The sequence below is a fragment of the Macaca mulatta genome, chromosome 13, assembly GCF_049350105.2.
Source record: "Macaca mulatta isolate MMU2019108-1 chromosome 13, T2T-MMU8v2.0, whole genome shotgun sequence".
NCBI classification, from domain to species: domain Eukaryota; kingdom Metazoa; phylum Chordata; class Mammalia; order Primates; family Cercopithecidae; genus Macaca; species Macaca mulatta.
In genome coordinates, this window is record NC_133418.1 from 96,073,400 (window position 1) to 96,085,931 (window position 12,532).

A 12,532-nucleotide genomic window follows, 5' to 3' on the forward strand; every position below is an offset into this window, starting at 1 on the left:
TCTTAGCTCTACAGCATGCATGGGCACACACACAGCCCAAGACACGTAAAAATCTGTCTTAATTCAAAAACAACCAATGACAACCACAACGTTACTAGTGCATAAAGAGTATCAGGGAACAGAGTTAAAAAGCACTTCCCAGCCGGGCACGGTGGCTCATGTCTGTAATCCCAGCACTTTGGAAGGCCGAGGCGAGCAGATCATGAGATCAGGAGATGGAGACCATCCTGGCTAACACGGTGAAACCCTGTCTCTACTAAAAATACAAAAAATTAGCTGGGCGTGGTGGCGGGCGCCTATAGTCCCAGCTACTCGGGAGGCTGAGGCAGGAGAATGGCATGAACCCAGGAGGCGGAGCTTGCAGTGAGCCAAGATTGCACCACTGCACTCCAGCCTGGGAGACAGAGCAACACTCGGTCTCAAAAAAAGTAAAAATAAAAATAAAAATAAAAAGCACTTCCCATTTTTTTCTTTTAGTTATCCTAGAGGGATGTTACATTTAAAGAATTTGACTCATTGGACACACTTAGATTAACAAAATGCAGTCTAACAAAAAAAGATAACCTTCTACTTACAGGAAAAATAATATACATCTTGCAAGTCCTTAGAAATGTATTAATAAACACAAAAGAGAAGTTACAATTAAAAGCCAAAGAACAAGAAGTCTGATGGTCTCATTTAATTTGTTGAAACATTGAAACCTCAGCTTTAGCAGTGTTCTAGGTACCGGCTTCAGTTACATGAATTTCTAAAACTACCTTTCAATGATTTCAGGGGCAAATATAATTTCTGTGTAAGGTTATAAATACAAACACCTATTTCAGGCAAGGAAAGTGGGTGGAAGTTCATCAACCTAGTACCATCTCAGCAGGAAAAGATTCATCTTTTTTAAAAGACTTCAAGAAGGCTGAGCACGGTGGCTCACTCCTTTGGGAGGCTGAGGCAAGTGGATCACGAAGTCAGGAGTTCAAGACCAGCCTGGCCAAAATGGTGAAACCCCATCTCTACTAAAAATACTAAAAAAATTAGCTGGGAGTGGTGGTGGGCGCCAGTAATCCCAGCTACTTGGGAGGCAGAGAATTGCTTGAACCCGGGAGGCAGAGGTTGCAGTGAGCCAAGATCCTTACACTGCACTCCAGCCTGAGCAACAAGAGACTCTATCTCAAACAAAACAAAACAAAAAAAGATTCCAGGAAATCTTTCTTCTACTCTTGGTTTTTCCAAATCAAAACTATCTAAATGGAAGTTTCTCAATGTGTGAAACAAAGATAAGCCCAAATATGCATATGCTTTATAGACAATTTGAATTTCCATTAAAAAGCACAAAAAAATTTTAGAAATTTACATAGCCTATGTCAAATATACCATAGTCAAAGCCTTAATTTCTGCATCTGCAAATCTCTGTATTTTTTGGTACAAGCAAGCAGGGGCAGGCAGAAAGAATATCTACAAGATTTATGACCAACTTTGAGGATCACTGGTCTCAACCTAAATAATACTCCAGTTTATTAAACTCAAAGAACTCACGACTCATTTATTTTTCAGGTTGGATAGTCTTTATTCAGCAGGATGAGCATACCTAAAAAGGTAACACATCAATCAGACCAGAAGTGTATATAACCAATGTACATTTTAATGAAAACTAATATTCCAAGTATTACCCATACCAAACATTTTTGAAACCAAGAGTTTAGTGCTGATTATAGATCACAAACTTCTGTTCGCATTTACTATCTAAACATGTTATTCCCGTAATCAAAAAACTTCAATGACTCTCCAGAGAATAAATCAATATGAACAGTTCTATGGCATTCAAAAGCATCCACAATTTGCCTTCAACCCACCTTCTCCAGTCTTATCTCCAATTCCGCCCTTACATTAACACTCCCTATACACACATTTTCCCATTTTGCTTTTGCTTTTCCCTTCACTTGGGAGTGGACCTTTCCTACTCACATCAATTTTCATTAGTTAAAAATCCTATCCATGTTTTAAGGCGCACCTCAAATACCACCTCCTCCACGGAAATTTCTTTCCCTTAAGACACACGTCATACCCTGCATTAGACAAGGCAAATAAGAAGCGTATTTCTTCTTTTACACCTTAGTCAGTCAGTTATGCTTCCTCTTAAGTGCCCAGCACAGATTATACAGATAAATATGTAAAGTAATAAAAAGGTAAGATAAAAAATTTAGTTCATATATTTGTAACTGGAAAATCTCAATTCCTGAAGGCACCAGGAGTGGATATCCCAAGGAGGTGATTTCTCAGACTAAGGCGTCTTTTCCACCATGAAGAGACTGAGTTAAGCAATGAATAATACTGAAACCTGTCTTACAAGAAAAGCTTATCAGCATTTGATCCATTATCAGCATTTGATCCAGAAACAATAAGGCTGAGGGAGAATCCGAATGGCGCATGTGCATGATTTATAAAAGCAAGGAGTTGTACAGATGGGATGAAGACAGAAAAAAAGCACATTCAGGTTATGAGAAGTCTGAATTTGTACAGTAATTAAAGTAATGACTTTTTAGACTGAGATCCCAGAGAAAGGAGTTTTACATGCAGAGTCACTACACTCTCATAAAAATACATGTATAGAAACAAGTTTCACAGAGAAGTTTCCCATGGCTAGCAGTACTGATACTTTCAATTCTTTTTTTTTTTAATGTTACAATCCACTAAATTTATTACACACTTCACTAATGGATCAAAATCTGCTCTGAAAAATACTGAACTCTAGACACCAAAAAGTATGCCAAGTTTCAAGTTTCATTCTGCAATTAGTCTCCTAATCCATTTCTTCGTCTACCTCACTGCCACTGCATGTAAGTTTCTTGATCTACCTCACTGCCACTGTATGTGTGTAAGTTTTTACATAAAATCACATACAGCATTTATAACAAATCAATTAAGTCCTAATACATAGAAACTTCTATTTCTGCCAATCAGATCTATCTGCAACCTTTACTTCTTAGGAAGTTTAACTGTTAGCAAGACCTCAAGACAGACATGTGAACTGTCTTACATCTCTAAGGGATGGTAATGCAGACACCCAGCTCAGCTATCCTGTCCAATGTCTGAAATGCCATGTGCTTCATTCAACAAGTACTAAGCTGTACAGGGTCATCCTAATTGCAGTGACAGCAAAGCAGTATAAACACATTTACTACGACAGCCAATAGCAGACAGGTCTGTTAGAGAAGGAAAAGCAGAAAAGTTGGAAGACTTTCAAAAGTTTGAAGACAAACAGCAGCATCGGTTCCTAGTTGGCTGAGCCACTGTACTGTGTGGCTTTGGTAGAGAATATAATTAACATTTCTGCCTCAGTTTACACACATAAACTTGAGGAACTCTTAAAAATAGTATCCATCTAGATAGAGTCCATCCACTTGTATTTTTGCACTTTCCTATTTTCTTGTCCTCATTAAAGGTCCTCTTACCCCTGGCTCCAAAGACCAAATGGAGTGCTCAGCTACATAACATATGAAAACCCTCTAAAAACTATTGTGGCATGAATGTAAAGTACTGTAATCATTCTGTGACCAACAAGAGGTGAGAATCTAATTGTTCTAAACACTCGTGAACCACAAACTTAACCCATTACCCAAGAAACCCAACACTATCTATCTTTCTCCATTGATGAGTTATCATCACCACACTTTGTCTTTGGGTAGCAAACTGACAATTACTAAACCAAAGGTAGACTACTTTTCTTACAAACTGATTTACCATATTAAATGCCATATTAAATGGTAAAATGAGTCCAGATTCATTCAATAATAACATTAAGCCACTTATTACATGCTAGGCCATGCTACACCAGTCACATACACTGCCTAATTTGATCCTGAGGATCCTAAAAGGTGGATGATGTTACTTCTCTTTCAAATTTGAGAGTACTATACGCCATCATATACCAGGACCTTAACAAAATGCTGGAAAGTGGGTTCAGAGTATACCCTTTTCATGCCTCATACACTAAGCCTCAAAGATGTAAAATAAAAGAAAGGGTTTTGTAAGATGAGAGCACCTTAACATGTGCCTTTTTTTCTAAGATAAGACATACGACTTTTTAATTTTATACCATAATATATGTGCAAGTTTATTTTAATACAAGAAAACTGCCTCTCCTTGGTTTTTAAGTCAAACTGATGCTCCAAGAGGACACACCCTCAAAGTAGGGAATGTCTCTACATTCCTTCCAGCTCTCTCAGTTCTGTGACTCAAGACCGAAGAGTAACAAAATTAGGGCACTGGACCAGGAGTTCGGGGCACCTTGACTCTAGAGGCCACACTCCTTTATTGGTTATTAAGGCTTGGGTCAAGTCATTCGACGCTGAAATCTAAAAAAAAAAATTTGTTTAATGTAGCTCAACTCTCATTTGTCAATGAGGTCCTCAAAATTAAAACAACTTGCTCAATACGACAAAACAAGTTTTGAGTCTTGGTTATGAACTCAAATCCAGTTATTTTTCTAATTTACCATAGTGTTGCACATATTCCAAAATTATGACTTTTAATATGAGGTTAGGAAACTTCTCTTGGGCATACAATGCAACTGAAAGTCAAGAAAAAAGCAAAGTGGGTGACATTTTTTCCAACCTAATATTAACTATTTTTTGCAGATAACCAAGAACTGGGCTCTCAAGGACCTGAGTTTTAATCCTGGTTCCATTTTTTACTTTATTCAAGTTGCTTAGTTTCCCAGAGTTTGTTTCTTCCCCCCAAACAAGGTAGAAAGTTCCTTCCTTATCAACATTTCAGGACTAACCATACAAATATCAGACATTAATAATACTTAACACTTAAAGCACTTACCTGTCAAGAACTATTCTAAGTGTTCTCTGCATTATTAAATATATTAATCTCCACAACCACTCTATGAAGTAGGTATTATTATCCTCATTTTACAAATGAGGAACCAGAGGCGCAATTACCACTATGAAGCAGAGGCTGGAATCAAATATAGACAGTATAGCTAGCTCGGGTCCATGCACCTACCTAACCACTGCTCCGTATTTCTCTCAGCATTAGTATTACTATCATTTTGCAGGACTGTTAAAATACAAACACAGAAAACTTTGAAAATAAAAGATAAGCAGAGCACTGTAATTTTAACAATAAAAACTGATTTTTTTAAGTTTTGTGTTTGACTTATAAGCCTTAATAGGTTTACTTTATGAATCAACAGAATAAACTATGAAAACGTAGTGTAAAATTTGAAAAATATCTGAACATATCCAAAGTATAGCAACTTAGATGTATCCCTTCTCCCAACCCAAAAATTTAGCAGGTTTCCCAGGTCGTCAAAGAGAGTAAGATCTATCCTAAATACGAGCTTTTGCAGTTCTCCATACTGAAACAGCTCACACCACACACCTCAGGATACCTGATGCTTCCAAATCAATTTGCAGTGATTCGGTTTGGCTACTCTATGAATGCAATAACCACGTGCGTGCTGAGTTAGAGAGATGGAGCTGAGTGACTCAACTGTGAATGGCATTTACCTGACACGGGTCCCTAACAATGAAAAGCTTTGCCTAACTCGGCAGTTTTCCATCTAAGGGTAACTTCATCTGGCCTCATGAAACATTCACGAAATCAAGCTACTACTTCACTTTACCTCCACATCCTAACACAGACTTCAGATTGGGGTGGGTGGGGAGTGGTGTGATGGGCTTGAAAGCGGGGCGGGAGGGGCGAGCAGATGTTAAAATAAAAAAGCAGCGAGTTCAAAAGGCTGAGAATCCAGAGGTGCCTGGGAAAGGCAAAAGTTAAGAGTTGAGAGTCCCACGACCTGGATGTGGACAAGAACACGTGGTGAGCCGGCACCCAAAGGGGGGGGCAGGAGGGGGAAGGTCCGGAAGCAAGTACAGACTAGTCCACACCAACTGCCCAGAGCAAAACCGATGAGCTGGATCAGAGAAAGAGGAAAGTTAGATAGTCCCAAGATGGGGCTCTATCAAAAACCAGGACTCTGATGAGCAAGGTCCGGCAGAAGAAAGCCGCCCCAGCGGGACCAGGGGACTCGGCGAACATGGCTGCCCGTCAAGAGTGGGGCCCAGGCCGCATAGAGCCAGCCGGCAGGGCTCGGATACGCGACTGGCCGAGTCGAGCTGCGCCCTCCCTCACTGCAGGCCGCACGCGGGGCTGGCGGCTTGGGCCCAGTGCGCGCCGATGCCGCGCTCCGTGCCTTCTCGCCCCGGGCCGCCGAGAGCCACGCGCGATGCCCGGCCACGCGCCACCCGGCCCGGAGGCCCGAAGCCGAGCCCGGGAAGGCGCCAGCCCCGCGCTGTCCCGCTCGCTTTACCTTGGCCTGCAGCCGCGCTGGCGCCCAGGCCAGACAGGTGCAGGTACCACTGAGGTGCGCGGAAGGCACGTACTCCTGGTGCAGCCGGTTGTTGGCCGTCTCCCATACTCGTAGGTGACCGTCGGTAGAGGCCAAAGCGAAGTAGGCCTGGCTGTGCGGGGAGAAGGCGCAAGGGACCCCAGCCGGGGCAAGGGGGTCGCCGCTACCGCCGCCGCCCGCCGCCATTGCTGCTCTGGCCCCACTACAGCCACGTGTTCGTCCGTGCGCAGGCGCACCGGCGCGGGGCGGGGCCTGGAGGAGGAAGTGAGGCGGAGGGAGCGCCGGGGGCTGAGGGAGCGCCGGGGTCTGAGGGGGTGGCTTTTCGCGTCGCGGGAGAGCTTCGGACGGAGCCACCCTGTGGACGGAGCCACCCTGTGGACGGTGGCCCGTTAGGGCCTGCTGCTAACTTGTTCTGGGGCGGGCGTGGGAGTATGGGAGAAAGTAATTGTAGAATCAAGATCAAGTCCCGTTCCTTTAAAAAAAAAAAAAAAGAAAGAAAGAAAGACGGTCGGGCGCGGTGGCTCACGCCTGTAATCACAACACTTTGGGAGGCCGAGGCGGGCGGAGACCCTGAGATCAGGAGTTCGAGACCAGCCTGACCAACATGGAGAAACCCCCGTCTCTACTAAAAATTAAAAAATTAGCCGGGCGTGGTGGCGCATGTCTGTAATCCCAGCTACTCGGGAGGCTGAGGCAGGAGAATCGCTTGAACTCGGGAGGTGGAGGTTGCAGTGAGCCAAGATCGCGCCATTGCACTCCAGCTCTGGGCAACAAGAGGGAAACTCCGTCTCAAAAATAAATAAATAATAATTTTAAAAACTTTTTTAAAAATGATAAGGTAGAACGAAAGGTTTAAAGGAAATCTTCAGCCGAGCGCGGTGGCTTACGCCTGTTACCGCAGCACTCTGGGAGGCCCAAAGCGGGCAGATCGCCCAAGGTGAGACCAACCTAGGCAAAATGGCGAAACCTCATCTCTACTGAAAATACAAAAATTAACCGGGAGTGGTGGCGCGCTCCTGTAGTCCCAGCTACTCGGGAGACTGAGGCAGGAGAATCCTTGAACCCGGGAGGTGGAGGTTGCAGTGAGCCGAGATCGTCACGCCACTGCACTCCAGTCTAGGTAACAGAGCGAGACTCTGTCCAAAAATAAATAAATAAATAAATAAATAAGAAGAAATCTTCACTTTCCAATTCATGATGATTGTAACAACTGCTTCCGTTTTCCCCTATTCATTTCCAGGCTGTAATCATTTACAACACAACAATTTATTCAATTATAATAATGTAAAAGTAATGATTGAAACGGCTATTCACTCCTGTTTCTCCAGATTTATCTCATGTTGCTATATCAAATAGACATTTTTAGGCACGCGCCCATAGTCTGGAGGCTGAGGGAGGAGGATGGCTTGAGCCCACGAGGTCGAGGCCACAGTGAGCTATGACTGCTCCACTGCACTCTAGCCTGGGTGACAGAGTGAGATCCTGTATCCAAAAAAAAAAGGGGGGGGCGGGGTAGATTTTTATGTTTCTCTTAAAGATTTCACCAAATCAATGCATTCTAATTAAAGGAATGCCAGGTACTGTTCTGCCCACACAGAGCTTATTGCCTGCCAGGAAAGATAAAAACCACTCTCAGGGCCATTGAAAGGCTCAAGCTTTTACAGCTATGGAATGGCATGGTGAGATTTGCATTTTATTGTATTGTTTTGTTTTGTTTTCTTGTTTGTTTTTATTTTTTGAGGCAGAGTCTCACTGTGCCCAGGCTGGAGTGCAATGGCACAATCTCAGCTCACTGCAACCTCCACCTTCTGGTTCAAGCCATTCTCCTGCCTCAGCCTCACGAGTAGCTGGGATTACAGGCGTGCGCCACCACACTCAGCTAATTTTTGTATTTTTGTAGAGACAGGGTTTCACCGTGTTGGCCAGGCTGGTCTCGAACTCCTGACCTCAAGTAATCCACCCGCCTCAGCTTCCCAAAGTTCTGGGATTATAGGCACCAGCCACTGCGCCTGGCCAAGATTTGCATTTTAGAAAGATTACATGGAGACAGTGTAATGAATGTGTTAGGAGGAAGCTAGGTTGGAGGCTCGAAAACCCAGGTGGAGATGATGGTGAGTGGCTTCGAGAAATGGCGATGCAAGGAAGTTTCAAGAGATGTTTATTATGTACAATGAGCCAGATTTCAAGTGGCCAAGGGAGAGAGGGAGAAAGGGCCAAGGATTACTTACTGAGCTTTTACTGGGAGAGACTGGTTGGTGACCCAATTCACTTAGGACAGTGAATCCTGGAAGATTTTTGTGCAAGAAGATGATAGTGTCTTTAGTCTGGGAATGCTAAATTTGAGACATCTAATTTGGCACTTGGATTCATTCAGTCACTCAAACAAACTGAATGCCTGCTATGTGCCAGGCACTGTTTTAGGGTACCAGGAATCCACCAGTGATCATGAGAGACAAGATTCCTGCTTTCATGAAGCTTACATTCTAGTCAGGGAAGCACATAATAAACAAACAAATAAAACTGTATTTCAGCTAGTGCAAGCTGCTATAAAGAGAAATAAAGAGGGAAAATAGAGTTTAAGTATTGGAAGGAATTAGGGACAGCCTCACTCAGACCATGCAAGATCAGAAGGAAGAGCAGTCAATGTGGAAAGAATAGCAAGTGCAAAGACTGAGGCAACAAAGACCTTGACTAATTGAAAGAAAAAGCTTTGGAGAAACTTAGGGTAGATAGTGACAACTAGAAAAATCAAAGGTAGTAGCTGAGTTCAGAGGGAGCCAGATTATTTAGTACCTTGTTAATTAAAGTATTTGGATTTTATTCTAAGTATGATAGAAATAAGCCACTGGAGAGTTGTTTTTTTTTTTATTTTTTTTTTAAGAGATGGGGTCTTTCTGTGTTGCCCAGGCTAGTCTCGAACTCCTGCACTCAAGGGATCCTCCTGCCTTGACCTCCCAAAGTGCTGGAATTACAGGTGTGAGCCACCGCATCCCGCCCCACTGCAGTTTTGAGCAATGAAATAACATGATCTGATTTATATTATTGAAAGACCTCCTGGCTGCTAGATGAAGTCTGTAGGCAAGAATGAAAGCAGAAAGACAAGGTAGAAGGCTGTGGAGTAGTAGTCGGAACAAGGGCAATGATTGGTAGGACTCTGATGAAAGCAATGAAGGTAGCGAAAAATGATCGGATTCCAAATATAATCTGAAGTTAGAGCCAACAGGAATTGCTACATGAATTGATTGTGAAGGGTGAGGAAAACAGATGGATGAAGACTGACTCTGATGCCTGGGCAAATAAGTGAATAGTGATACCATTAGCTCAATTGGGGAAAGAGTTTTGAGTGGAATGGAGATCAATGTTTGCACTTGCTGTTCTCTGCACACTGACTGCCCTTCCTTCTGACCTGGCAGGGCCTGAGTGAGGCTTTTCCTAATTCCTTCGAATACTTAAGCTCTCATTTCCTTTCTCTGCTTTATTTCTCCTTGTAGCACTTTGCACTAGCTGAAATAAAGATTCTTTTTTTTTTTTTTGAAATGGAGTCTTGCTCAGCCACCCAGACTGGAGTGCAGTGGCGCAATCTCCACTCACTGAAACCACCATCTCCTGGGTTCAAGTGATTCTCCCATTTCAGCCTCCCGAGTAGCTGGGATTACAGGCATCCGCCATCATGCCCAGCTAATTTTTGTATTTTAGTAGAGACAGGATTTCACCGTGTTGGCCAGGCTGGTCTCGAACTCCTGACCTCAGGTGATCTGCCGACCTCAGCCTCCCAAAGTGCTAGGATTACAGGTGTGAGCCACTGCACCTAGCCTAGAGATTCATTTTTAAATGTGTTTATTATCTGCTTCCCTGACTAGAATGTAATCAGTTTTGGATAGTTAAGTTTGCGATACCTACTATACATTCAAGTAGGGTTGTTCAATAAGAAGTTAAGATATAGGCCGGATGCGGTCGCTCAAGCCTGTAATCCCAGCACTTTGGGAGGCCGAGACAGGCGGATCACGAGGTCAGGAGATCGAGACTATCCTGGCTAACATGGTGAAACTCCGTCTCTACTACAAAAACCCAAAAAAACTAGCCGGGTGAGGTGGCGGGCGCCTGTAGTCCCAGCTACTCGGGAGGCTGAGGCAGGAGAATGGCGTGAACCCGGGAGGCAGAGCTTGCAGTGAGCCGAGATCCAGCCACTGCACTCCAGCCTGGGTGACAGAGCGGGACTCTGTCTCAAGAAAAAAAAAAAAACAAGCAAGAAGTTAAGATACATGAGTTGGGACTTGGAGAAAACATCACAGTTAGAGATATGAGTTTGGGAAGCATTAGCATACAGATGCTATATGAAACCGTGGGACTGGAATGATCATGTTGAGCGTTAGTATAGATAGAAAAGAATTTAGCCCCAAGCTGTGCCAATCTTTCGAGGTCAGGGAGAGGAAGAGGATCTTGCAGAGGAGATTGAGAAGAGAAAACAGCAAGGCAGGATGAAAACCCAGGAGAAGGAGGTGACCCAGAAACCAAATTTTTATAATTTCCGAAGCAAAACACGATAAAGCCATGTCAAATGCAGCAAAGATGAAAACTAAGAATTAACTAGTAGACTTGGGAAGATCAGGGTCATTGATGCCTTCAAAAGCATTTTTAGGCCAGGTGCAGCAGCTCACTCCTGTAATCCTAGCACTCTGGGAGGCCAAGGCAAGAGGATCACTTAAGCCCAGGAGTTCGAGACCAGCCCAAGCAACATGGAGAAACCCCATCTCTACAAAAAAATTGAAAATTAGCCAGGTGTGGTGGAGTGTGCCTGTGGTCCCAGCTACTTGGGAGGCTGAGGTGGGAGGATCACCTGAGCCGGGGAGGTAACGGCTGCAGTGAGCGGTGATCTTGCTACTGCACTCCAGCCTGGGCAACCGAGTGAGGTCTTGTCTCAAAACAACAACAAGAAAACATTCTTAGTAGAGAGGTAGGGGGAAATTTTTATTGTGAAGGGTAGAGGAGAAAAAGGGAGGTGAAAAACTGAAGATAAGTATAGGCAACTACTTCAAGGATTTTTGTTATAAAAGAGCAGATATGAGTTTGCATGAAGAAAGTTCTGAGCTAAAATTATCAGATTTGTTAGTCATAAATATGCAAATAAAAATAAAAGCTTATTGTGCACTTACTATATGTCACTCTCTATTCTAAGTGTTTCATGTGTATTAATTCATTTAGTCCTCACAATAGCCCTGCAATGTAGAAACTATTAATATCTTCATTTTTCACGTAAGAAAACTAAGAAGAGCTAGGAAGTAGAAAAGGAGCTAGATTTCTAACCCAAGTTATCTTTGGGTTCTGACAATCTTACCCAATGAGTACATGTAGGGTTCACATGTATGACCCTCCCATATCCAAGCATATCAATTCCTTAACTTGCTCCTCTTCAATAATCTTGGCCTCTACCCTACATCAGCCAATCCCTCCCATGGTCATGTCCCATACCTTGTCATTGCAATAATGGCACCAACTCCATAATCTCAATTTCCACACCCCCTCTCTTACCACCAACTCCTATCTTTCCAGTTTGCTCCCTCTAGTTCTCAGTCTCCAGCCCATCTTTCTACCATTGAGTCCACATTCTTTTCACCATCTTTCATTTCTTCTCTCTGATGGCTGCACTTCCCTCTCTATGTAACTTAAACTATATAATTATAACCCTCAATTCCCCTGCCTCTTTCTCATATCACGTTCCTGCCTTGGTAAAACCACAAGCCTGGGGAAGACTAACTATCCAACTGCAAACACCTGAAGGTCACTAAAGAGAAGCCGTAGCCACTCTATTACGACTTGTTTTCTTTTCTGTTTTTTGTTTTGTTTTGTTTTGTTTTGTTTTTTGTTTTTTTGAGACGGAGTCTCTCTCTGTTGCCCAGGCTGGAGTTCAGTGGCACAATCTCGGCTCACTGTAACCTCCACCTCCTGGGTTCAAGCAATTCTCCTGCCTCAGCCTCCTGAGTAACTGGGACTACAGGTGCGTGCCACCACGCCTGGCTAAGTTTTTTTTGTATTTTTAGTAGAGACGGGGTTTCACCATGTTAGCCAGGATGGTCTCGATCTCCTGATCTCAGGTGATCCACCCGCCTCGGCCTCCCAAAGTGCTGAGATTACAGGCGTGAGCCACCGCATCTGGCCTGTTTCTGTTTTGATACAGGGTCT

At 43.5% G+C, this 12,532-nt stretch overlaps 1 protein-coding gene across 2 annotated transcripts in view; it reads right to left on the bottom strand.

Moving 5' to 3' along the window:
• The window catches only part of WDR43 (WD repeat domain 43), a 259,278-nt gene that overhangs the window by 49,354 nt on the left and 197,392 nt on the right, over positions 1-12,532 (bottom strand). The window contains exon 2 of one of the 2 annotated variants that reach the window (XM_077959804.1): positions 6,314-6,547. In XM_077959804.1, the coding sequence (XP_077815930.1) occupies positions 6,314-6,538 (225 nt within the window). In that variant the 5' untranslated portion in view covers positions 6,539-6,547. Of the gene's footprint in view, positions 1-6,313; positions 6,571-12,532 lie in introns of those variants that run through there. The other variant, XM_015112006.3, reaches the window with a different exon arrangement.